Source organism: Sylvia atricapilla, chromosome 12 (assembly GCF_009819655.1).
Source record: "Sylvia atricapilla isolate bSylAtr1 chromosome 12, bSylAtr1.pri, whole genome shotgun sequence".
Classification (NCBI taxonomy): Eukaryota; Metazoa; Chordata; class Aves; order Passeriformes; family Sylviidae; genus Sylvia; species Sylvia atricapilla.
The window spans coordinates 9,162,953-9,189,539 of record NC_089151.1 but is presented as its reverse complement, the minus strand read 5'-3'; the positions used below and the strand labels follow the sequence as shown (position 1 = coordinate 9,189,539).

Below are 26,587 nucleotides of genomic sequence, written 5' to 3'. Positions count from 1 at the left end.
TGTTCATTTCCTTCATCACCAAAACAACAGAGGTAGGTATCATCCCTTAACAGCCAACACCCTCTGAATTTATTTAGCAGCCATCAGCAGAAGGATTTGGCCCACTGTTTGCCTACAATCCTGCACCTCAGAATAACTAAAAGGCAATATTCTTTCGGATTTTGAAGTTTCCACTGAATGGTGGTAGGTTTCTGTCTTGTTAAGGTACCTATGGGTGGAAGATGCACTGGAGTTATTCAAAGTGCAAGCCTACATCTTGTCTTAAACAAGAATTTAGCTATGTAAGATCAACCCAACATAAAATGGTGCATTTGAAGCTTTTATTGTCCCTGATTGCAGGGCCTGGATCAGAAACCTGTGATCCCAGAGATTGAGGTGGGTTTGACACCACATTAGTGGCGTGGGCAAGAGGTTCCCAAACCATGAGCTCTGGTCCCTTCAGCTTGGAGAGGGGAGGGGGTTTGTTGTGTTTTTAGGAGTGAACACACTAACATGAGCACAGTCTCCCTGGATCCTCTTCAGCTCAGGCTGGTGAGTTACCATGGTGCTCTTGGCAGTGTGGCATCCTCAAGCTGGGACATACATTTTCTGGTAGAGTCACCGGGTGATTACATGCTGCATTATAATAAACATAAGTTAAGAGAGGGACTAAAGTGTCATTTCTGCTTCCAAGCAGGGCAGGCAAGGCTGCTCTGCTAAATTCCCATCTCTGTGACAGGGTTGCCATTTCCTCTTCCTGCCATTGAACTGTTGCATTAACCTCAGTCCCTCAGTCATTAGCAAATATTAGTAAGTCATAGGTGACCTTTTGCACCAAGCAAGGCTGCAGGTCCTGCCTGTTGGAAGTTTTTAATTAAATAAAGCTGCCTGCTGTGTGCAGATGGACGGGGGGAGAAGGCAGAACTCAGAGGGGAGATGAAAGCCACTGCCTCTGCCTGCCATGCCGGGTGTGGGCAGGACTCTGCTCCTCTCGGACCTTCCTTCAGAGAAGCCTTTGTGTTTTTCAGATGGCCTCTCACCTGAAATTACAGCAAATGGTTTGTGCTCCTGCTCCAAGACTTTCTGGCAAATACTGGATGTAGCACCTGAAAAAGCCCCATATGAGAGTTGGTGGAGCAAACATTGTCAGTGGTAGAAGTAAACCTGTGCTTTGTGCTGAGCTCCAAATGCACCAGGCAAAAACCATTGGCAGGTCAGGATCAGGCTTGAAACTGGACAACACTCTTTTTTTGAGATCTCAGAGTTCCTGGACTTGGAGCTGGGAGTGAGGGAGACTAGGTCTGATCTCTAACAGCCTTCAACAACCTTCCTGCCCAACTGATCCATCATTTATAATCCTGTAGGGGTCTGGAACAAGGCGTGTGCCCGGCCAGCGCAGCAGTGGGAGGCTCGGTGTTAAATGTCAGGGTGGAGAAGGTGGAGCAGCAGCTGCCGCCTTTCCCTGCAGCTCTCCCTTCCTCTGCCGGGCAGGGCTGGAGCTCTCTGCCTGCAGAACAGCGTGGGAAGCAAAATGCCAGCAGGTCAGGGGCTGTGCTGCACGCTGGGCTCTGCTGCCCCTGGGCATTTCATGGCCTGACCACACTAAGCCTACAAGAACCTGTAATTAATGCTTGCTGCTTTCCCGGGGATGCACTTTGCCTGCATTTAACAGTGCTTTTAAATTGCATTCTTTCTCTTCTCTCCAATTTATTCCTATGCCACTCAGCATCTCCATTATGGATAAAGCTTTCAGGGCAGTCAGTGGCTGCTGGTGGTCCTGCTCTCTCCACCTTTAATGAAATGCACTAAGTGTGCTGGATGCCCAGGAGCTGCAGCTGAAGAAGCAAGTAAACGCTGCTGTCTCCACCTGTCCATCACTAGTTTGGTTTTTGGTTCCTTTTCCTGGCTGCTCCCCGGGGTCAGTGCCATGACCAGCAGCAAGGATGGTGGGAGAGGCTGGCAGAGCCCTGACACCTTGGCTGCAGTTGTGTTTATTTGCACAGCACAGGCAGTGTCCTTCTCCCTTGGCAGGAAGCAGGGATTAATTTGGCACGCAGAGCTCAACGTGAGGTCTGTGCCTCTGTCCCCACCCCTGGCTGTGGTGTGACATGGGCCAGCACATGCCTTGAGAGTTCTCCATTTCCTCACCTGGCTCAGATAAGTAGTAACAATCTTCCCACTTTTTTCCTCGGAGAGACTTCAGCCTCACAGGAACTAGGGAATAGTCCCTAGTAACACAGCCCAGTACAAATGGTTGGCTTCTTCCTGATGTCTGAATGGCAGAATTTTTTTCTGTCTAGATCTGTTCAGTAGAAAAAATGAGTATTTAAATGCCACAGAGCTGGTTTTGACACTTGCAAGAACTGTTTTTGACAAAAGCACAGAAATAACCTCAAACTTCAAATCCAAGTAATGAATCTTCATGACAAATAGAAAGGAGAATTCAAAGAACCGTATTTCTAAATTTATTCAGTCAATAGTTTTAATTAATGAGCATATGTAGTAATCCTAACCTGGGTGTGATCAATAGAGTCTGAATCAGCCATTTCATTTAGTGGAGGGATGTCTAAAGGAGAAAGAAGGATGTGAATAATCTGAGCATTGTACAAGTACAGAAGAGCAGAGTAGCTCTGACCATGAGGGGCACAGGAGACTGGCACCAGCTCATGGCAAGGAGGACAAGATGTGTCTTGGCTTGGCCTGGCTTTGCTGTGAGATGTGATTGGGAATTGAGTAATGGTTGTGTTGTACTCCTGTGAAAGAACACAGAGCCATTGAATTGCTCAACACAGTTCCCACAAGCCGTCATAAACCCCTGAAGTTCCCCTGTTTTTGTACCGCTAGAGAAGAAAACCTTGAAAGGCAAGAGCTTGGTGAAAGAGGGGCTCAGCCCCTGGGTGTCCTGACCTACTGCTAGGCTTCTCTGTGTCTCCTTCCTTTAAAAGGCTTTTAAGCACTTCCAGCTATTTTCCATGTACTCCAGCAGAAAGAACTGGGCTCCCACTCACTTTTCTTTTCTGAGAGGAAAATGCACATTCCTCACCTGTTACCTCAAACACAGAAAATTCACCCCAATTTACCTGAATATAGATGGGTGATCAGAAGAAGCAGCTAAATAATTCCTGGAGGTAGGCTTTTGTGAGGGTCTGGAATCTGGTGACCTGCAATGTGTAAGCTCTGTTGGAAGAAATAAATTACTGCTGTTTGTTTCACTTAAAGCAGTGGTTGGTCAGGCACAGGATGCAGTGTGGGAAGTGTGCAGTTCTTGCAAGGGGTGCTGGGTGTGCTGGCTCTGGGGACAGAGGCGTTCAGGTCTGGGGACACGGCCCTGGTGGGTCATGAAGTCCTCTAGAGCTGCCTCTGAGAGGGTCTGGCTGCTGCATGTGGGAAACACCATTTGGAGCCTGTGGCTACTCCAGAACGCCGGGGAAACCTCCAAGTTTCTGGGTCTGAGCTCTCCTGTTTTGGTGCCTTTCTGGGTTAGAGTTTAGACTGGGAGCACCAGCAGGTGTGGGGTAGGAAATGAAATTATTTAGTGCCATTTTGTCCAGAAGATTTATTGCCTCCACTGCAAGTCTAAATCTTGACCTATGAAGCTGAGCACAGGAATGTCTCAAAGAAATATCCTCACAATATAGAATTACAGGGTCAGAAGTGTTTTCCAGCTGAGCACTGTCATTAGTGCTGTAGCCACAGATGCTGCAATACCCTACCTGGAATCGCTGACTATTCACAGAGTAGAGTTTTTGGAGGAGGGCTAGGGGTTCAGGGGCAAGTTTTATTTACTAGCAACGATTTTGTTCTCTTTTGCCCTCACGAGGAGCTTCTAAAACCTGTTGTGAGTGTAGAGGAGGTGTGGAGGGGAGAGAACATGATATAGTGTTTTTAGACATAAAACCCCTAAGAGAGGGGTTTGTGTGGGAGCTCAGGAGTCTGACCTACCGCACCCCAAAACTCTCCCCTTGCTCTTCGGGCAGCATCCCCCGCGGTCCCCCCGCGGACCCGCCCGCTGCCCGCCGAGCGCCTGTGGGAGGAGGAGAAGGAGGAGGAGGAGAAGGAGGGGAAGCCCCGGCGGCGGGATGAGGCCGGGCTGAGCGATGTGCGAGCAGGCAGCGCGGTACTGCCGGGCCGGGGTGCAGAAGCTGCTGCGGAAGCCGGCGCCGGCGCTGCGCGGGCTGGACGGGCTGCTGCGCTGGGCGGCCGGCAGGATGGGCGACAAGGGCCTCGCCGAGAGGGAGCTGCTCGCCCCGGGCGCCGCCGCCGCCCAGAGGAAGGGCACCTCCGTCATCCTCGATGTGAGTGCTCCCTGCATCCCGCATCCCGGCTCCTGCCTCCTCCCGCCCGCGTCCCGCGCCGCCTCGGCAGCGGGGATGTTCCTCCCGTCCCGCGCTCCCCGCGCCGGCTGCTGCGGTCCCCGGCTGGGTGGCAGTGGGTGTCCCGCGTCCTCCTGCCCGTGTCCTGCACCCACTCGAGCCCCTCGGGATCGCCGTTATTCCCGGGTCCAGCATCTCCTGGAGCGGCGGGGCGAGAGGCTGCAGCCCGGCTTCTCGGCTCACCGGGATGCTGCGCGGGCACCGGGGACAGCCCGGATCCCGCACCCCGCCAGGGGCTTGGGCATCAGGGGTGTTCCTGGGATCCTCCATCCCCGGCCGAATGGGATGGGATGCAGCCCAAGTCCTGCATCTCCCGGGCTGGTCGGGTGTAGGGGAGCCCAGATTTAAGGAGTCCTGTGCCCCCGGACTGCCCGGGGTACGGGTTTGCAGCCCGGGTCTTCCCCCACTTGTGGCGGTGCTGCACCTCCAGGATTGCCGGGGCAGCCTGGGTCCCCTGTCCCCTCGCCCTGCACGCTCTGGGACAGCTGGGGAAAGGTGCACCCTGGTTCTGCATCTTCTGCACTCGGCTGGGCATGAGGCGGATACTGCTGGGCTCTGCACCTCCTCTCCTGAGCCCTGCACCGCTTTTATTTGCCGGATGGGCATGGAGCTTGTATCCTCCTCCTTGCCAGGATTCTGAACTCTGCGCTGGCTGGGCATTGGGGTGCCCTGTTTCCTGCACCTCAGGAAGGGCTGAGCGTGGGTGTGCACCCCAGCTTCTGCAGCCTTTGTCCCAGCTCCTGCATCCCCCCGACCAGCTGGGATGAGGATGCACTGTAGGTCCTTAACCCTGGTTTGGGCGGGGGGCTGGTAGGGATGCTCTCGGCGCCTCGATTGCTGTATTTATAGACTTTCTGATTAGGGAGCTAACGAGGCTGTTTGCACTTAAATGAATTGGGAGAATGGGGTGGAATCAGCCGGAGTGCAAATGGTGTAATTACAGCCTTTCTGCAGCGTCTAGTAATTAAACACACAGATCCTCTGTTTTGCTATCTCCTAGCATAAAAAAAAAAAAAAAAAAAAAAAAAAAAAAAAAAAAAAAAAAAAAAAAAAAAAAAAAAAAAAAAAAAAGTAGTGAATGCAGAAATAAGCTACTGAGGCATTGGCTGTAGTAAAGGATAACTCACGCTCTCCTTGGAGATAAGATAGCAGTAGTAGCTCTTCAAGGCAAACCCTTACATTTTGTAAATAATTTGCTGAACCCTGTAGGCATTGGCGTGGCTGGAGGGTCCAAACCTCATTCCATCTCTGAGCACCCTGAGCTGAAAGGCATTTCGGTTCCCTGAGGAACTTTCTTTTGTTTCTAGTGGGCTGCCAAAAGCAGCTCGGAGAGCAGAGCACCTGATGGATGACGGTGCCCGGTGGCAGGAGCTGGCAGCTGGGCAGCTGCAGGCCGGGGGAATGAGCTTCCAGGGGAAACAGAAAGACAAGTGCAACTCACACCCTTATGTCTTTGAAGTTAACCTGTTTAGGGAGGAATTCCTGGGTTGGTTGGGGTTTTTTCTACTTCTGTTGGATTGTTTTGGGTTTGGCTTGTTTTGTTTTTTAATCTGCCTCGAAATTGACAAAATTTTACAATAATTTGATATCTGAGTTTCAGAGCACAAATGCAATTAGGAACCAACATTGAATTTATGTAAGAGTTTCCTTGAGTTAGGAGTGCTTTGCCACCAAAATGGTATCCTATCCATTCAGTTTTACTGTCTTTAAGTGATTTTTTTTTCCACTTTGAGGTTTGAGCTTAGGAAAAGAGCCATGAACTTGCAGAATGGGAAGCACAGTAGAGCATTGTATTATTTCAGTGGGAAGTACAATAGAGCTGGGTGTGCAGCTCCAGATCATTTTTCCCTCTCACAATGGTGCTGGGAGCACTTTCTCACCTGCTGAAAGTAGAAATGAATTCTGGAAATGTAAGATTTGAGGGCTTAGGGGTTTTTTTTCCTCTTCCTTCCTTGGAACTTGATTTTCTCCTTTTTCTCCAGTCACAATAGCAAAGCCAATTGAAGCAGTGGCTTCGCAGTAATGGGCTCTTCAAGTGCACTGCGAGACCCCCCTTTCATACAAAGGGTTTAAACACCGGGAACAGGTATTTAGCTTAATTTTCACACATTAGCATGAAAGTAACAAGCATCCCACTGAATGCTCAGGGATGATAACCTGTTTTCCATTTAACTCCTTCACGTTTTTGCTGATGGATGTGCTGGGGAAGCAGCGAGTCCCAGCCATGCAGCAGTGCTGCTTCTCCATGGGGGAGGATGAAGTAAAAGACCTGTAAGATTTTATGTTTAGCTAACACGTTTTCATGAGCTGGTGTTCTATGTAGGCAGTTTCTTGGGGGCTGGGGGAGGAGGGAAAAGCTTAGGCTTGGTTATGAATTAAATAAAATTGCTCTGGCACTAATAGTTCCTTAGTCACTTCTTCTTCCTCTTCTGGCTTTCTTTTAATTCATCCATCCCCAGTGTTCTTGTTCTGACTCCTCCATGAGGGTATCTGGTGTGTCAGAACAAACTTCCCCGTGCTCTTTGCACCAAAGAAACACAACTGTGTTGTCGTGGGACAAAATTGAGGGCAGAAGAGGAACAAAATGCAACAAGGGGGTAAGATGTCTTCTGCCATCAGCGTGGCTACTGCCACTTGGGGGATGAATCTTAACTTTGGGCTGGCTCCAGGGTTTTTATTTTATTTTGCCTCTGGCCTTTTCAGGTAAAGGATTAAAAAAGGTTGTATAATGTTTACTAGTTCAGCTTGAATTCATGAATGAATGCTCAGCTCTTGCAACATTGGTCAAATCATCATGAGGGGTTGAGATTGAGCAAGGGCTCTGTCCCCAGCCTGTGCCCACCCTTGGGTGCCTTCTCTGGGTCTGCTCCAGGTGCAGGAGACCAAGCTCAGGGCTGGAGCATGTGCAACCTGCAGCAGTATTCCCACTCACACCACAAGCTGTGGATGGACACGGGGTATCTAATGCTTTCTGCACCCACAAGGACAAACCCCCTTTCATAGAGACTGTCACAGCACTGCTCCAACCCACACAAGGAGATGGTGGCATTTCCAGTCAAGAGCAAATCCTCAATGTCACAATGCTTATGGAAAGGAGGATCTATTGTGTGGGTGTGTATTCTCTGTGGGTAAGCCAGTGTGAGGTTGTATTTGCTGAGTGTGAATGAGTGCACGTGCAATGCAGAGCTGAGGTGGATGGTTCTTGAGGTGTAGGAAATGTCTAGGCAGGTGTAGCTCTAGAGCTGGCTGCTCCACTTGTCCTTGCTCCTCTCCTCCTGCCTTCCTGTCATTGCCAGAAGCTTGTGTTGGCAGCAGAGGTGTGAACTCCAGAGCATGTGAGGCCTGGTCAGTCTCAGCAGCTGCAGCTGAAGATGATCCATGTGATCCATGGCTCATCTCCTGCTTGGCATCTAAAATAAGGGTCAGCCTTGGTTAGGAATGAGCATCCCCATGGCAGGGGTATGAGCCCCAAGCAGCACTGGCCTCCCTGCTTCCTTTCTTGCCAATGGGGACTAAATGCATTGATTTTTGGCTTTATTTTAAGCACAGTTCCATTCATTCCAGGTCAGATGAAGCTTTCTGTTTTATCTACCCTGTCTTTTGTTGAAAACTGATTTTGACCCTTATCTGATATTTTATTCTATGACAGAAAGATAATTTCAAATCCATCTCTCATTCTCATGGCTCCTCTTGCAACCTCACTTCTGTGGCCAAATCTGGTTTGTGCTTCTTCAGCCCCATGGCATTGAGTGAGATGTCTGAACAGAAGATACAGAGAATTTGGGTTGTGCCGATGGTGCATTTCCAAATGTAGATCCAGAACTGCCAGTTTTCCAACCAGTCTGTCAATGGCATGATTTCCAGTGCAGCCTTTAATAGCAAGGCTTTTGCAACCACAAGAATCCCAGGAACCTCTTCTCAGTCCTCTTTTGTTTTGACCTTTTTCCTTCTGTTTTCTTTCTGTTTCTTGGAGGTTTTTTTCGAGGTTGGTTCATTCCCCTTTTGTCCTTGTTTACCTTCTCACTGTGAGTGAACTGGGAGGGCAATTTTCCTCCTCCTTAATCCTCCCTTTGTGAAATCCATGGTTTGATATCGTTGCCTTGACTGTACCTGCAGGCACAGCTGGAGAGGAAGGCAGGGCAGGCCAGGCTGTCTTTGCTCAGGAGCTGCTCACTGCAAGGTACACAGTCACACAGGAGGGCCCAGCCGTTCTCCTCTGATCTTCAGGGCTTTGGAAGAGGGTGCTTGAAATGAAGCTGAACAGAAAAGTAACTTCCAGTGCTGAACGTCAGCAGGTCAGAACATCAGATGCAACTCTTACCTTTCTCATGCAACTTTAATTTGGGACAGCTAGGTAAAGTCTAAAGAGAAGGTAAGAGTGAAAGCAGAGGTTGGGACATGGTGTCAGCTGCTCTTCTCTTGGGGAGGAAGGGAAAAAGAAAAAGGATCTGCTTTGAAGTGGGAAAATGCCCAGAAACCTGGAGCTCTGCAGCAGCCTTGTTTTGTGGGAAACCACTGCAAATGGAACAGTATTTCTACACCAATGGCATATTCCTTACTGGAACACCAAAATAAAACCTTTCTCCTTGCATGAGGAATGCTCATTAGCCTGAGGATGTCTGAAGATGTAGTCCAAAGTGTCAAAGCTTCAGGTCATTATTTTCTCACATTTTCACTAGAAAGAGCAAGAGAGTAAGGCTGAAGGAGAGGAAATTCCTACTGGTGCCTCAGGTTTGAGAACTAAAAGCCTTTATACATATACATATACATATACATATGCATATACATACATACATATATATATATATATAAAACCTTGATATAAAACCTTGCCTGAACTCCAAAGGAAGTGTCAAGACTGTAGGAGAGGAACAGAAAGCCAGAAGAGCAATGCAGGAACACAGTACGAGGATCAATAAATTTTTTAGGTCTTTTTTGGGTCTCTGGATGCCTTCCCATCCCTAGGCCTTCCTCAAGCATGAGACAAGATTATGTTTGTCCTTGATTCTGCACCCAGATTATGATGGAAAACAACATTTCAGCTCAGCCGCATTCTATTTTAAATCAGCATCATAATAACCTGGTGAAGAGATTATAAACTCAACAAACCTGCAATAATTCTTGGGCTTCTTAGGGGAGTGCTATTGTGAATGTAATAAAATTCGTGAGAAAACTTTCATTAAGCAGCCTAAGTGTGGCATGTTCTCACCCAGGAGCTTTGAGGAGGCAGAACTAAATGTTTAAATTTAAAGCCATCATTTTTTTTTCAAGTTTATTATTACCACCAGGGTTTGGAATTGCTTACTTCTGGCAGCCAAATATCCATAGTAGCCGTTTGAGAGTATAGCAAAAACATATATTTAGAGAAAACCTATTGGAAATCTTGACAAAAGTTCTGTGCTCTAGAGAAAACAGTGTTTATATTCATCTAAAGCGCTGGTAAAGGGGTTAAGTGTGCCACAGACAGCAAACTGTATGCATTGCCTGTATAAATCCGATAAAACGGGTTAATGCCCATATTGTGGGCATCCTGAGGGCTCACTATGTGACTTAGCCTTTGCTTCAGGAATTTTGCTTACTAGCTTCAAAGCTCAGCTGCTGGGGGAGGTGGCTGCTGCGGTGCTCGGAGCGGATAATCTCCGGTTCACCGCCCGGAACCGGCGCACGGCCGATGGAGAGCGGGGGCGATGGAGAGGAAAGAGCATCCCCGGGCAGCCCTGGCCCGTGGGATGCTCCCAGCAGCGCTGCGGGCACGGGAAGCCAATTGCTGCCGAGGGCCCGGCAGGACAGGGCACTTCTCCATCCATATTTCATTGCCTCCTCTCTGGCTGACCTGCCGGCTGCTGCCTCGGCCGTGTGTGAGTGACTCGGCTGCCGAGCGGGGATGTCAGCGCTGCGGCTGCGGGCTGCGGGCTCTGCCTCCGAGATGACACAGCATCCTCGCTCCTACTCGCTTCTTCCGGAGCTGTCCGGCTCCCTGGAGCCTGGCACCTTTATGGGTGTGCTCTCTGGTCCGTAGGGAAGCTGCGAGGGGCTGTGGCTGCCCTGCCATCCCCAGATCTTACACCTGTCCCTTGTGGAAATCCCACCACGGTGGAACAACTAAGCCAAGACTTGAGCACATCTCTGGTCTGTGTGGGGGAGGGCACTCTGCTGAGCTAGAACATAAATCCTGGGTCTTCACAGCAGCGGCAGTTTTGGCAGCACTGCCAAGCCATCACAGACTGTATTACATCTTTATCAGCCTCCCGGTGCTCATTCCAGTGTTCATACCTTGATGCAGTGCCTGCCTGTGCTGACAGATGACTTTGTCTTACATTGTTTTTTCCCTCCGGGTGTCCCAGTTTAATTTTTTTAAATGTGTGCAAATTTCAGGTGGTTCAATTTAGTTGAAGGAATAAATCCTGCTCATTAGCAACAAATTTTACAGGCAGCTTGGTCCTGAAAAATAAACTTTGATAAGTAACACAGCCCAACTAATCTTTCATCAACACATTCATTTACAAATAGTCATACTTTGGGGAGTATCTGGGAGAGTTAAAGCCCTAAAATATTCACTTAGTGAAGCTGGATATAAACACTTCAATTTCTAAACATTTCTTCAATTTCTTAATTTTTTTTCCCAAAGTTGCTCCAAGTATTCCTTGCAAGGTAAACAGCTCCATGGAGCTGAGCACTGCAGATTGAGCCTTTCTCCCATTTCAGTCTATATTTTACCTATTGCTTTTGCCTTCCCATTCTCCCTCTGGCAGCTGTCCTTAGTGGGATGGTCTCCCATGGGACCTTAAGACAGGCATTGCTCCTTCTGTGTTAGGCTGGCTGCAATACCTTGCTTTCAAAGCAGTGGGAAGAGCAACAGAAGGATGTATTGACAAAACAAAAAGCCCAGAAATAATCAGCATCCAGGAAGAGACTGGCCTCGTCTAGAGGTGCTCTTGGGGGATGAGGATTTGGGGTGTCCAAGACTTGAAAAGAGGAATATTTCATACAGTGGGCAGGGTATGCTGAGCACACGTGAGGGATGTGTGCTGAAGCCATGCAGCTTGCTGGGGTCCTGCTGGGATTTATTCCTTCTTCTCACAGACAAGCCATTGCTGGGTGCCCTTTCAAAACCCATTTTTAACTTCAACAAAATTTGTAAATGTAGAGAGAGATAGGATTTTCCCTCCTAAAGTTTCTAATTGCTCTAAAAACTGGAGGTGAGCACAAGGGGAGTCTTGATGTGGACACAAGCTGTAATCCTTGTAGGCAGTTTCTGTGACTTCCAACACTTTGGTTTGGCTCAGGCAGAGAGGTTTTGCCTCTGCTGAAGCTCACCAGAAAATCCTGGTTGACTCTGCCCCAGGCTGCACAGCCTCACAAGGACTTCGGACAAAAGAATGATTAATGTTCCTTAATTAAGCCATATTCAGTGAAATAGCATATTCTGCAATTCAATTTGTCTCTTGGGGTTCTTGTTTTGTGCAGCAGTTTCTCTTCTGATATTTTATTTTTTTAATGGTTTTGTGACCCAGAAAATATGAAATTCTATTTTATGGCTGACTCTGATCTGTCTTGCTGGTGCTTTTATTCCCTCCTCAGGGAAATTTCTTTGTACAACTAAAATCTCTGCTCTTGCTCAAATTAATAGGGTCAGGCCTGAAGAGATGATGAGAATATTTTACCTTTTCTGCCCATGTTAATTTTTTGGTAATTTATGGCCATTTTTGGCAGAAACCTCAATTTGGCATTTTTTGCTATTGGCAGGAACCTGTAAGTTTCCAGCCTCTGCACAAGCCTTTTGCTATAAATTGAATTTTGTTGGCAAGGACAGTAGAGCAAAAGAGCACAGCCCTAGAGAAGTAGATGAAGGATGTAACTTAGGGATGCAGAAGTCATGCAAAACACAAGCAGGATGCCAGCTCAGCTGTGCAAGGGTGGCAAAGTAGAAGTTATGGGAAACAAAGATATTTGGCTTACTGAAAAGTGGGGGTCAAGGAACAGCCACATAAAAGAGACACCAGATGTTGAAGATGGACCCCAAGGATCAATAAGAGGATTTCTGATAAGGGATGTGACTATGTGAAGTAAAATAATACATACTCATCAAGGAAGTGAGGATAGCTAATGAATGTGTAATCACATTTTGGTATCAGTATTGGGGGAATATTCCTCAGATGATGCCAAATGAGAAAAATAGCAGTTGTTTCTGCTCTCTTTCTCCCTAGCAAGTTCTACAGTACTACACATTATTGCAATTTTTTTCCTTCTGAAATGGCTATTTGATTCCTCCCAGTGGGCTATTCCTCCACACTATAGTTTTAAGTCTAAATATAATCTCCTTCCCACGCAGGAGACTTGCTTAAAAAAAAAAAGTTGTAAATACATTTATTTTTTCAGAAGTGCAGAGCTGTGAAACTTGGTTTAAGAGATTTTATTGACTCTAGAGAAATTGTCTGGACTGGCTGCACGGCAGTTGTAATTTTTTTTTTAGTGTGTATTTTTCGGGTGTTGGATTCATGGTTTCAGCTTTCTTAAATGAAGGAGGTGCTGGAAGGGCTGAAAGCGTTTGCACCAGTTATTCCAGTGATGTTGCTGTGGGGGAGATGAGCTGAGTCTTGGGGAGAGTGAACTGAGTAAAGCCTGAATTGGGTTTTGAGGGGTTGGAGCACTTGAGCCTGCCCTGTGTGTGGGGCTGAACGTGGTCCTGGTGCAAAGGGCTGCACCTCCCCACGCTGGACAACACAGTAAACACATTTCTCTCTCTCTTTCTATTCTAGATTTTCAGAAGAGCTGACAAAAATGGTAAGTCTATGAATTCACACTTCACATTTCTTGTTTGCACTATTGTCAGTATCACCATTTTTCCTGATAGTAACATCCAAGTGTTTAAATGTTGTCCAGTTTACTGGGTCAGACACTGATACACTCAGAACATCAGAAAAAATTTTGTTGGGTTTTTTTTTTCGGAAAAGATATTCTTACAGCAGAAATAATACTGGAATGCAAGTTGGCATGGCAGAATCCACCAGATGAAGAGCAATTTCACAAAAAACAGTATAAAAATAAATCACAGGTAAGTGATAAGTGAGGATCCACTCCTTGGTAATCTTGAAGCAGCTTTGCAAAGCACACCTAACTTGTGAATGTTGGGAGTTTGGTTCCTGGGGGACTGGAGCCACACATCAAAGAGCAACACACATTGATGTGTGTTTTCAGCCTGTGCCTGTGGAAAGCTGAACCTGCACTGAGCACAGCCAGGTCTTTACATTTGGAATAACGTGGATTAGTCTTCATTAAATGACTTGGAAAGAGAGAACTGGTAAGATAACAAGCTTAAGGAAAGAAGAGTCAGTGGGCCAAATCCCAGGATCTTTCCACACCCTGAAAAGCAGTTTTATTTTAGCTCCTAGATAAAATCCTAGGAGCTGGTATCTATTCTTTCCCTGTTGTACAAGAAGAAAATTAAACATGCATCAAAACTCTGAGTGTTTGCAGTACACATGTGGGAGGGCTGTGCAGAGGAGCACAGGGGAGAGTTTGGTTGTTCTCTTGCAGCCTTGAAAGGGAGATACCTGATTTCTGCTGTGCTCAGAGATGCGTATCCTCACTGCCCTGGGTAAGGAGTGTGCTGTCAGCTGGCCCATAAATAATCAGTAAATGCCATCTAACTGTGGGCACTTGGTTATGGCAACTGACAGAGTAATGAGATATTGAAGTTTGTTGCTTAGAAAAGCTGAGCAGTTGTGTAATGCAAAGAGAGTGGAGAGGAGAAAAACGAGTTTATGCTCTTGGCACCAGACTGACTGACTTCAGAGAGGGTGCTGGGCAGGTGTGTGAACTGCCAAGGGTTCAGCAGGGGCTGCACTTGCAGGGGGTGAGGAGACCAACGCCACTGAGCACAGGCAGAGAAGGTAATTTGTCCTGCCTCTCCTACCCCTCACGGGCACTGCAGAGAGAATAGCTGCACCTCTGAAGGAGGGCAGATGCTCTTTGATGAAGGAGCTATCTCCAGCTCTGCTTCCACTCCTGTTGCTTGCAGTGCAAGGCACCTACACTGCAGCATTTGGGCAGCACAGTGGGGGCTCTCCGTGGCACTAAAGCTGCCCCTCCCTTTCCCTGGAGAGCAGGCTGGCACAAAGCAGGCTGGAGTTAAGTGGCACCTCTCCCCCAGGCTGGCTCCTGCAAGGTGACACACTGGAGCACATGTGGGCATCCCTGCTCTGCAGCTCCATGGAGCAGGGCTCTCTGTGAGCCTGGGGCTGTCCTCTGAAGGATGTACATCCTCCAGTGGTTCTCCTTTCATGTATTTAGATGCTGCTTTTGTCCTGACACAACACTTGCTAGCCACGATGACCAGTTTCACCAGCCATTCATATTTGATGAGCCCTGGATAACAGTGTTTGCCACTCATTATAATTAGCTCAGTGTGTTCCTCTGCAGCCTTTTGGGATCACAGCTCCCCACAGCCCCTCTCCAGCCTCCTGCAGCTCACAGCAGCTGCTGCAGGAGATGTGCAAGAATATTTCCATTAGTACAGCCTCTCTGAAAACTAGGGCTCAGAGGTTTCCAGAGCCAGAGGTAATATCTTTGTATTTCATATCCCTGGGGATCTCTTTTTCACAGTTTTCCCTTTGACATTCTGGACTTTAATTTATTGATTTGTTGAAATTCAGCCTATTCATGGCTTTACCTGTTACAGCTCCAAGGAACAGTGGAAACGTCAGCCTGCTGCTTTTATGTCTCACAGCAGGTGCTGTGCACAGCCCTCTGAGAAAAAAAATGACAATCTCACACTTCATTTTTGTCAGAATCCCAGGATGGGGCCCTGAGCCCTGGACAGGCTGTTAAAAACACAAGCCCACAGATTGCCAAAATATTTTACTGTGCTAACATGCTTCTGTGGTCTCCACACCTGCAGAGGTTCCTGGCTGGCAGGGACTTGGACCTTCCAATGAACCAGCAGAGATGGATCATTACCCAGTGCTGTGTGATGGTGGCACACTGGGGACACAGCTCCCAGGGCAGGGACTGCTGGCAGCTTTACCCAGAACTGGCAGCCCTTGCTTTCCCCAGCTGTGCTAAAGCCACTCTTACAGACCTGTGCAGGAACCCCATGGAAACAGGGGAAAATCTGAACAAAACTTTGGCTCTTGACATCTGGTTTAACGACAACATCTCATTTAATGTTTTCCATGCAGAGATCAGATGGTTAGAGGGTTACCTAAAAGGTAAGGGAAGGGATTGTAAGATTAAGTAGTCTCATGTAATGTCCAGTCAAGAAATCATAAATTTGGAAATCTTTTCAGTATCTTGATTTTTTCCCCCCAGCCTGGTAAAAAACACACATACTGTGTTAAAGCAGAATGGCTGGTTCAGTCATGGTAACTATGGAGCCTGATAGCATGAATTGAAGAACATCTCCCTCCTCCCCCTTTCTTCCAAACTTTCTGCCATAAATTGTTAATTCATGTAAAATTGGATATTCCTGCTGCAAGATGCTAAATCATATTATTGCCCCTGCCATGTTCAGGTACTTGTATTTAGGTGATTTGATTCAATGTCTACTTGTACTAAAAGATGCTAATGAAGCAGCTCCAGCTTGTTAAAAGACATCTTGGTCTCCTGCTCCAGAGAAGTGAGATTCTGTCTATAATATGAGCTAACGACCTTTTCCTCAGTGATAATGTCAAGCAGTTTTATAACTATCTACATGATAAACTCATAGAATGGTCTGTGAAAGACACCTGGAAATGATGAGAACATTGGAGATAACTGGATAAACTGACAAATGGTCTGATAAAGGGAGAAGGGCTGGAGTGTAACCCGAGAGTGAATAACTCAGTTAGCTCTAGTCGTGCTTTGCAGGGGCATGGCTGTTAGTCATTCAAAATAATCTTTTTCTTTTGTGTAGGAGTGTTTTTCCTTTCTCTGCTAATAAATCCACCTACTGTCTTGTAATCCTCCCAGTCCCAGTAAACAATAGTTAATCATTTAATTGGCGTGTGCTGGGAAAACGGAGGCCTCTTGTTTTAGGCTGGTGCAGTGGAGCTGTCAATCATCTGAGTTATCTTCTGTGTACTTAATCCCCCCATTAGAAAGCTGCTAATCAATTAAATAGCCCAGGATTCTCTTTGAAAGATTAAAAGAGTTCTATTTTGACAGAACAGCCTAACTGCTAACAATTCATTATAGATATGCATCTTCCCAAAAACGGGGCTTTTATCTGGAAATCTCCGATTAACTGCAACTACCCAGCCCCCATGCCTTGAGTGTAACTAAATGCAAAGTGCATCCAGCTTTAATCTATGGTTTGGTTTGGTTTGGTGAGGTTTGCTGTAATTATTAGATCCTGTTCATGGAAATGGCCATCAGTCTGAGCCATCCACGGGTCTGACTGCCCAGGAAATGGGCTTTAAGGTGGTTTCCCCTGGACCCTGCCCTGGAAGAGGAGAGATGCAAAAGGAAATATGCCAAAAAGTTGGCCTATGGTTATAAAACACCTACAGAAAATGGCAGGAGGAGCTGTCAGTGGTGCAGTGTTTCACCTGATAGTGGCCAGTGATGAGTTGGTGTTGTGGTTCAGTCAACCTGGCATCTTCCTCCTGCTGCTGTCCTTGTGAATTCTGTACCAAGAACAAGCCCAAACCATTCTGGTTCTCCCTTCAAATTATATCTCGAGAAAGTGTGGATGGGAACGAAGCCATTCAGTGCATGCTGTCCTGAACAGCTTCTGTTATACAAAATGAAATAGAACGAAGTGTGAAGAAATCCAGAGTACAATTGCTGAGAAGAGGCTTCAGTTTTCAGTTGATCTGAATGATCAGCTGAAGGCCTGTAGAGGACGTAGCAGAGCTAATAAAGGAAAAAAAAAAGGAGGCATGAATGAAGCAGAAATTGGTGTTTGGAAAGGGCTTTTTGGTTAAGAGCCATGAGGGCAATGGCACTGTGCCCATTCCTATCCCAGTAGGGCTTGTCCTTTAAATAGCTGCTCACGGATATCTGTTAGTCACTTAAGAGCTCATTAAATGAGATTTATGCTGCTATTCTGTGTAAGGAAAGGTCTGCACATCCCAGTGTTACAAGTCTCATGGCAAATTAAACTACAGACCACTGGGGCTCACAGAGAGCTCCCGACAAGAGGTGGACACAAACAGCTTTGCACATCAGCATTACAACAAACTGGCCAAGGAGCCTGGTCAGCTGCCAGGGGGGTTGTGCCCCTGTGAGGAGAGTGAGCTCTGCTGCCCACACACACACTGGCAGTGCTGCCCTGCCTGGTGGCTTTGTGGCTGTGATGCCACTGCTGACACCCTGGTATGGGGAGGTCACAGGCTCCAAAAGCTGGAAAAAGGCAGAAAAACAAAACCAAGCAAATGAAAAGCCTCAGGCACATCTCTCAGCCCCAGCTTGAGATGTTTGATAACTCAAGTTCTTCACAATGTTCAAGAAGGCATGTCCTAAGTGTCACCTGAGTAGAAATCAGTCTCGTTTAACAGCAGTACACGAAGGAAGAGAGTGAGGTTTCTCCCATGGATCGTGTTTCTTGATGAAAGGATGGTGGTGGGAGAGCAGGGAGAGTCCTGGGCCTTCAGCAAGGGGAGAAGGCTGAATGAACCCTGGTGTAGTGGGTCTCCAAAGGAACACATGGGTGAAGCCACCAGCAATTCCCAGCCCTTCACAAATGCTGTGAGCCTGTCCTCAGTGCCGTGTTTGTGAGCAGAGACAGCTCCTCTGAGGACTTCACAGATCGGGGGAATTTGCAGATGTTTGGTGGTAATAGCTCTCAAAGTCTCACCCACCTTTTCCAGACCCTGCTTGGAGAAATTATTTTGATCCCCTCCAGTGAGCCTGAAGTAGAAGAAATATGTGTTTGTCTGTGGATGTTCTTGGAGCTCAAATTCACAAATGCAACCAGACACAGGTTACTGTGTAAATGCTTCCTTTTCTTCCCTTCCCTCTGAGAGTGCCCATTGCTGATCTCGAGTTATTAGTACAGAAATTGGGGCAAAATGGAGTGAAAATGCCCCTTCAATTCAGGTGGTATGGAAACATAGGGAAATTCACAGAGAGGGATGGAGAAAATTATCACTGATGGGCAGATGGTCCAAAGACTTCATTTTTAGCTTGGTAATTGTCCACAAATTGCTTTTTAGACTTGAAATACTTATCTTCCCCCATTTCCCCATTAATCTGAGGCCCTTTTAGGAAATACACTTCACAGGACTTGAATGGTGGTGAGCAACTTGGACTTCAGTAACATGGCTTTCAAGGCATCAAGGAAGAAAAATTAGGCACCGTAACATTCGGGTGCTTTTATTTGATCTTGAAAAGATGCCAAGTTAGGGCACAGAGAACTCCAGACATATATAAATAGTATCAGAATAAAAAGACCCTGAACACCTAATAAGCTTCTGGTTGCACACATAACCCTTCCTTCCACAGTCACAAGTCTTCCCCAGTGGTGAGTTGTGCTTTAACTGTGAGCTCTTGGGTGTTTTGCAGTCCCTGCCTTAATGGGCTATCACTCTTCAAAACCACTTATTTCTAGACCCAGGTAATTACCTTCTGCATGGCCACTGCTCCTCGTGTGCTGGGAAAACCTTGAGTTATTCCTATCCTGCTGGTGCATCTAAATTAAGTCATTAGTTCTCAGGGAGAATATTTATAATTCTTGCATAACAAAATCAGTATTAGCAGCCACCCACATATAAGTAGAAAAATTCAGTGGTGAATCAGGCTTTGTAACTGTGGATAAATCTGATAGGTTCTTCCATGACCAGATGACCAGCCTAAATGTGTTTCTCTTTGTCTTTTAAGTAAATAAGAAAAGATTTGCATTTAGATAGTCTAGATTTCATGTAACAATCAAAAAGCACCTTGTAAGACTGTGCAATGACCTTTATTTACAAGGAGAAAGTTTGAATCTGTTTTCAGTTATTTGTACTTCTGTATCATTCCCAGGTTCTCTCAGTTACCCTTCCAAGTCCTTGAAAAGTTCACAGCACATGGTTTGGAAGGGACAACTTCTGTTTAAATTGGGACATGCTGTTCCCAAAACAATAAACAAACCTATCCACCAGATGATGAATTTTGAGATAATGTAGGAGTTGTGAAAGGTGGCTGCTGGCCATTGTTAGATGTGTCCAGTGCTTCTATTGACCCTTTGTCACTATGAACCTAGGAAAAGGTTCTGTGATTTGATTTTCATCATTGACTGGCATGAAAGGGCACTTTCCCAGCTGCTCATGCCCATTCAGGGCTGCCTTTTTCATCCTTCAAAGATGTGAGGGTACCTGGTGCCTGCTGTATGCAGCAGAACTGAAGAGCTGGGAGATTTTTAGGACCTGTTTTTCTTCTCATGTCACTTGTCACTTGTTAGCAAATCCATGTTAGTATCAGGCAGTGGATTTATTTTTTTCTGGATTACCTTAATTCTGCAGAGCAGACCTTGAATTGGGTGCACTGGGTTAGGACTTAAATATTAGTTAACAATTGCACCCTCATGTGCCACAGGCTGAGTTATGCAGCAGCCTGGCTTTAATCAGGGCCCACACGTGGTTTGCTTAGTGCCAGGCTTAAGCCAGAGGAGGTTTGAGTTGAGCAAGGTTTGGACTCAACCCAGAAACTCCCCCAAGAACTCAAGTCACTGATGTGACAGCACATAAACTTCTATTTCCACAACAAAAATTCCCATGTTCCACCTATTTCTGCACAGCATCAATTTATGGCCCATTACTGTCGCAATTTGTTATTTCCTGTTCCTAAAGCCTTTTCCTGATGAGAGAACAGGCAGCCAAAATGCAAAGCACTGTGAGATCTTTCATGGGCAGTGGAGGCATTGTTGGTCCCAGCCTGACCACCCTGAGCAGGGAATGGGATTGGTGGGCTTGTAAGGAGCTGGGAAGATTCCTCTGTTTAAACAGAGTGCAGCTGGCTTGCTGACACTTCAGCTGATCTCTGACAGCCCAGGTGCCTGACTGACATTGTGCAGAATGTCTTTTCCTCATTATTCAAGGTACTTTGCAGTGCAGGTGGCCATCTCCCGTGTCCTTGCCCTTTTGCTGTAAAAGCTGCAGCTAGAATATCAAACCTGTCTCAAAGAAAAACTTAGAAAATCAGCTTTACCTCATATTTGGCCTCCTTCAGGGGTGCTTGCTGCCTGTGGTGCTTGCTGCCTTGTGCCTGTAAAATATATTCAACCACATGTTGCTCCACTCCAGGGCTGTGCTGGCAGCTCCTGGCTGCCCTTTGTGCCCAGCACCATCCCTTCCCATGGCTGCTGAGCCTTTCTTTCCACTCTTTCTCAAAAATTCAGCTGCTGAGTGAAACCCATGGTAAAAGTCATTAAGTGCTGTAACCTTCAAGGCTTCCTGACATTTCTGCACCAGCAATAAATGGATTTAAACCTCAGAATCAGTCAGACACCCAAATACACAGACTTTTACGCTTTCCTATTATGCTACACCTCAGTCCATTAAAAACTCAGATGATGCTGCTTACCTGAAGGGTCATCTTCCTGTGAGACTGTCTGGGCAGAAGTATCAGCCCTTGGGCCACTGCTGACCTGTGCTCTCTGCTGGACCACATCCACAGTGCTCAGGAGTGCAGGAGCAGGCTAGATCAGAGCTTTTGCATTGGAAACCACTCACCAGTCTGCCTCACACACGGTTTTCCAGTCTGATCCATCAGCTCAGCCTTCTTGCTGTCTGTGTTTGTCCCTGTTAGAGGTCCAAACCTCCCTGCCCATGAGCCTCTTCCTGTGGCTCATCAAACCTCTTGCCCTCAGGGGCTGCTGCTCCCGGTGCTCAGTAAGTGCTGATCTGGCAGGGCAAAGAGATACCTGTGTTTGGGCTGCACTCCATGGCCTGGGCAGTGGGGCAGGGCAGCTGTGCTCAGCCTCTGGGGTGGGTTCTGTGTGTGGGACAGCCTGGGCATTTTCACAGCAATGCTCTTTCTGTGCTCTGTCCATCCCCTCTCTCAGCTCCTCCTTTTTACTCCCTCAGTGCAGAGGGTTGGAGACAAGCAGCAGCCGTGAGCATCCCCAAGAGATGCAGGGAGGGGATGTGGAGCAGGGGCTGCTGCTTTAGCCTGGCAATTTGGGGCTGAGCATTTGATCTGGAGGGCAGCATTTCCAAAAGCCCCTTCTGGTTTGAAGTGTGCCCATTAAGGTCTGACGCACAGTGCAGCCCAAAGAAGATGGAGTTTATTTTCTTCTTCTCTTTGTGGATTGGGAGATGTGGGTTTTCTTCTGCAAGCCTCATTAGAGGCTTCAGCTGGACAGGAGTGAACGGGATATATTACTGTAAAAGATTTAATGACCATGTTGCAAGTTGTGGAGAGTGGGAATAAGGGACTGTGGTTTATTGAGGAGACTTTGAAAAGCTGCTCAATTAGCTGAGAAGATTTTTAAAGATGTATCTTTCCAGAGCCGAAGTTGAGAGATTTAATTGGGGGCTGCAGAGCAAACGTGTGTACAAGGCACAATGACAACCAGTGTAAGGGCATGATAAAACACTTAAGGAGCTATTACCTACTTGTAAACCCGACCCAAAAAATGTAAGCTTCATTGATGGTGTCCTAAAAGTGATGGTTCTTCCCCTGTTTTTTCTGGAGTATGAGGATTGTTAACCTGGAGAGACACAGCTGGAGGTACCCTGACAGCAATTTCGGTTGAAACATTATATTCATGTATTTTCCTTGTCAATGGAAATCTGCCCTGACATCTCTGCTGGGTTCATGACACAAACCCTGAACTGATTCCAGCTCTTTGTCCGGGCCAGGTCCTGGGGATGTCCCTGGCTCAGGCTGGTGGGTAGCAAACATCAAAGGGCAGATAAAGGCAAAGCGGCTGGGCACCCTCAAGAGGGGACAGCCACCTGCACTTTGTGGGGCTGCACCAGGAGCACCTGATACTTGTGGACAGGGACAAAATAGTGAAGGTTTGCTGAGGAATGGGGCACTTCTGTCACAGGGAAGCCAGGAGCTTATGGGGATGAGATGTAGCCTTGAGTGTTGGCCCAACCTTATCCCAGTGTCATGCTCTGATTTCAGGAGAGGAGGGTGTCTGCAGGAAGGTCTGTTCTGCATGGAAATGACTGCAGAAGGGAAAGGAAAAGCTTTGACTCTAGTAACAAGCCAGGAAAGTGATGGACGTTGAGGATTTAATGATTTTGGATCTACCTTGCTAGAATATCTCGTCTGTGTCTGGGAAATTTTCAATGTAGATACAGCAAATCAATATTTCTCCTGCTAATTTTGTTGGCTTTTTTTGTTTTGTTAAGTTTTGGTTTGGTGGGGGGTCTTTGGGTTTTCTTTTTAGAGACAAGCAATTTTAAAGTGCTCAGAAAGGATTTTTGCAGCTCGACTGGATACAGTATCCTGACAGATTAAACATATGCCATAACTGAGATTAAAAAAGGCCTGGTTTTGTCCTGCTCCCTTGGTGGGAGTGTCAGTGCCACGTTTCCCAATCTGCATTCAAAGGCATGGAGGGGCTGTGAGATGACTTTATGTGAAGTTTCAATTAGTGTTCAGTGGCTCTCCCTCAGGGCTGCTGCAGGATGCTGCCTTTGGTGGAGGGATGCTCCAGCCTGGGTGTTGTCCGCTGTCTTGAGCCGGAGCAGTGGCGTGCTTTGTGTGCTCCCAGGGTGTTACTGAGGAGTGGCAGGGTGCAAGGTGACAATACACACCCAGGTCGAGGTGATGAGTGTGGGGACTCCTTAAAATGCCTTTGCCACCACCACAGGCTCCTTGTGTGACCCCCAGATCACATATTTCTCTTGCCACACCACCTAAATCTCCCTAAGAGCTTCTATTGCTACCTCTCTTTCTCAGGGCTATCCTATGTTTGCCTTTAAGTTTAATCCCTGGGAAGGTCCCTCAGGGGAAGTGGAGCAGATCCTTAGTGGAGGAAAATCATTCCTTCTGCCTCTTTGCTTGCCTGCTCTCCTCTGCTCTTGTTGCTGTGGGAACAAGGGACAGCACTGGGCTCTGGCATCCTTTTTAATTAGGTATCTTCTGCAGATCAGCTGTATTTATTGAAGATTTTTTTTATTATAGCTATTAAAATTAAATAAGGCAAAAATTGAATCCAGAACAAATACACTGCTGCAAGTTATCCTCATAATGTGCTAGCAATTTTTGCCAGACAATTGTGAGAAAATATGCTCTGGCACCCTGTGTTCAGGCAATTGGCCAGGAACAGCTATAAATCATGTGTATCTTTTTCTTCTTCTTATCTTTCTCTCTATTTGAAAATACCAGATAACATACGTGTGAGAGAAAGGTGTATCTTACTGACCTGCAGTGGGGAAAGGCATATCTGAAGCTGAAACAATGATACATCCACACCTGTAACTCCCAGCAAGGATAATCTGAGGGGCAGGAACAGTCAGTCTTTTTTCATGGGAGGATGTGTTAGCAAAGGGTGAAGATGGATGTTGATGGACTGAGAAGCAGGAGCCTGAGTGTCTTTAGTTTCACGGCTGCCTGTCTGCACCATGGGAAGCTGCTCTGGGAAAAGTCTGCAAGATTTCAGAAAGTTTTAGAGGTGGAAATAATTTTCAATTCTTTTTTTGAGTGGAAGTTAGTTTTCTGTGATCCTGCTGCAGCCTCAGTGCAGAGGTGAAACCTGCCTGTGCTGGCCAAGTGCCACAGCAGAGCCGAGTGTCAGCTGCAAAGGGAGATGCTCTTGCCACACTCCAGCTGCCCCTCAGAAGGACTTTAAATCCTGGCACAGCTGGGCTTGGGTTCAAGCAGCAGCTCAGCCTGAACTTGGCGTCTGGATCCAAGATCAGATCCTGCTGCCAAGTCTCTGCCTTAGTTGGGTGAGGTACTGAGGCCGCAGCCTGACTCGGGGCAGGTGTGGGTGGCTTCAGCCCCTGGTCACTCATGGCTTTGTGTCCTCAGTCTGTAAGGGCAGCAAGGTTTTAAGGCTTTGCTGAATGTGGCTTTTGGGTGCTTTGCACATGCACATGGGGGTTCTTTTCTGTAAGCCTCAGTGCTGACTCCAGGAGCACACAGAACCTCTGTTTAGGCACATGGTGATTTGGCTGTGCATTGTTCTGCTGTGCCAGCACCAAAGCACAGGCTTGTGCCTGGTTTGCTAATGAAAATAAGTGCACTGAGACTCATTTTCCTTTCCAAAGGATTTTCTGCTCATCGTGGGGATGTTACTTTTCCAGCTGGCTGGTTTGCTGGCTTTTGAACATGCTACACTTTGTTAAGCAAGTCTGCTTTTCCTTCCTCACCTTTATAGCGCCATCAGTTGCTTTGTTTCTTTCTTTATACATCCCTCCCCACCTTCTAAAAAAAGGTTGAATTGATACTGGCAAAATGTTCAAGATTCATCAAAATCTTTCCCAGTGTATTCACATTAATAGGCTCTGCAGTATATAATAATAATAATAATAATAATAATAATAATAATAATAATAATAATAATAATAATAAGGGGAAATCTGCACCCTGGCAGGCAGGACTGCCATGGCACCACACTGCCACCTTCCTTGGCACCAGCACCATCTGCAGAGAGCAAAGGTGCAGCACTCATTAACCCCTGTGACATCCCTGTGGGGTGGGATAAGAGGAAAGGAAGCACGGAGGGGCAGGAAGGGACCATGAATTAATCTGAGATGCTTCTGCCTGGAAAGCTGAGTGGTAGGAAGACAAAACTTGTCTGTCTGGATGCCAGGCTGGAGACCAGAGGTAGGGAATGGGGAATGCAGGACTGTCCCTGGGTTTTATGGAGCTCAGGCTTTGGGTATATGCAATCACAACCATGTGCAGAATTGTCTCGTTATCCATTTGTAGCTGGAGTGATAGTGGTATCAATTCATACGCTTGGTATGTGTCAAACAGTGGGGAAAAAGTGTGCTATAAATGGAAGTACTTGCATAAGACTGTAAAAACAAGATAAAATATTTATACTTTTTGAAGAAAGGAACTGTTTTCCTCTCTCCTGCATCCTGTAATCTAGCTGTAGGAAAACAGCTGAGTTTAGATCTTGCAAAAAGTTTTCCTAAGCTGGAAATCAGAGGGAGAAATGGTTTTGTAGCATTTAACTGGAGGAAGAATTAACTGAAAAAAAGTTATAAAAGTGGGGCTGTCCATAGTCAGGAATATTAAATCCTCCCATAACAAGAGCAGCATGAGAGAACGAGGTGTTAAATGCTGAAATCCTGGGGAGATGAAGGGGAAAGGAAAAACCAAGCTGTAGGAGACATTTTTGCAGAGCACTATCTGCAAAATTGGCTGGAGCAGGACACAGAGCCTTAAAACTCCTCAAGCCCAATTGTTGCTCTCTAAATGAGGGGCCTGACATTTGAAAGGTCAGCAGCCAGGGAGAGGGTGACCATTTGCTGCTCAGCAAATGCAATCGGCTGTGCTCGCTGCCTTGCCCTGCCCTTCACATCACACTGGGGCTGCTGATTGCCTGCAAAGACAGTTTCTCTACATGTTCCCCAAAGAGACAGATTTGCAACACCCAAACGAAGAAGACCATCTGATTCTTGTCCCATTTCCCTTTTCTCCTCCCTCCAGGGGGATAGTAAGGGGCCAAGTGGGCAAAGAAAGACAGATGGGAGGTTGAGGGTGGATTTGGGTAGAGGAGGTGGAAGAAGAAAGTGGCTGTTGGCAGACCAGGGCACCAGCGGAGAGCACAGACACCTGCCCTGCTGACAGCTGGGGTCCTGGGCTGTCACCTGCAGCCCCTCAGCTTGTCCCTGCTCCCTCCTGGCAGGGTGTGCCCTCTCCAGACACAGCATTCCCTGGTCAAAGGCTCCAGTTGCTCACAGCAAAACCCGGCTGAGGGCTGGCTGCAGCTGGAGGAAAGATTCAGCAGGGCAAACAGATCCATGAGTGTTTCAGTATCAAGAGCCTTAAACTCTGGATCACTGGAGCCACTTGCCCCCTTCCCATGTGCTTTATCTGAGAGCCCCACACCAACCTGAGCAGGTGTATTCACACAGCAAGTGACTGGATAACCAAGGCAGTGTAAAAGAAACAGTTTTGTTATATTCATAAGTCAGTACAGAGCAGGACTGGGCCATTGCAGCACAATATGAGTAGATTTATTTTTTTTTTCTTTTTACCGTCTGTCTTCTAGAACTTTAGTATTCAGGTTTTGAGCCAGCAGTACGTATTTCCTATGCTGGTCTGCTAAACCTTTGAATTGTCAGCATGCTGAGCATTTTGATCCCTTTATAAAACAAAAAGGAGGATTAAATGCTCCTCAGTGCACGGCCATTGCAGCA

The 26,587-nt window shown here is 46.9% G+C and overlaps 1 protein-coding gene across 1 annotated transcript in view; it reads left to right on the top strand.

Annotated features, from left to right (window-relative positions):
- The first annotated feature begins 3,002 nt into the window (after positions 1 to 3,002).
- The window catches only part of NECAB2 (N-terminal EF-hand calcium binding protein 2), a 74,576-nt gene continuing 50,991 nt past the window's right edge, over positions 3,003 to 26,587 (top strand). Inside the window, exons 1-2 of the mRNA XM_066327814.1 lie at positions 3,003 to 4,274; positions 13,112 to 13,136. Of these exons, the coding sequence (XP_066183911.1) occupies positions 4,077 to 4,274; positions 13,112 to 13,136 (223 nt within the window). The 5' untranslated portion in view covers positions 3,003 to 4,076. The remainder of the gene's footprint in view (positions 4,275 to 13,111; positions 13,137 to 26,587) is intronic.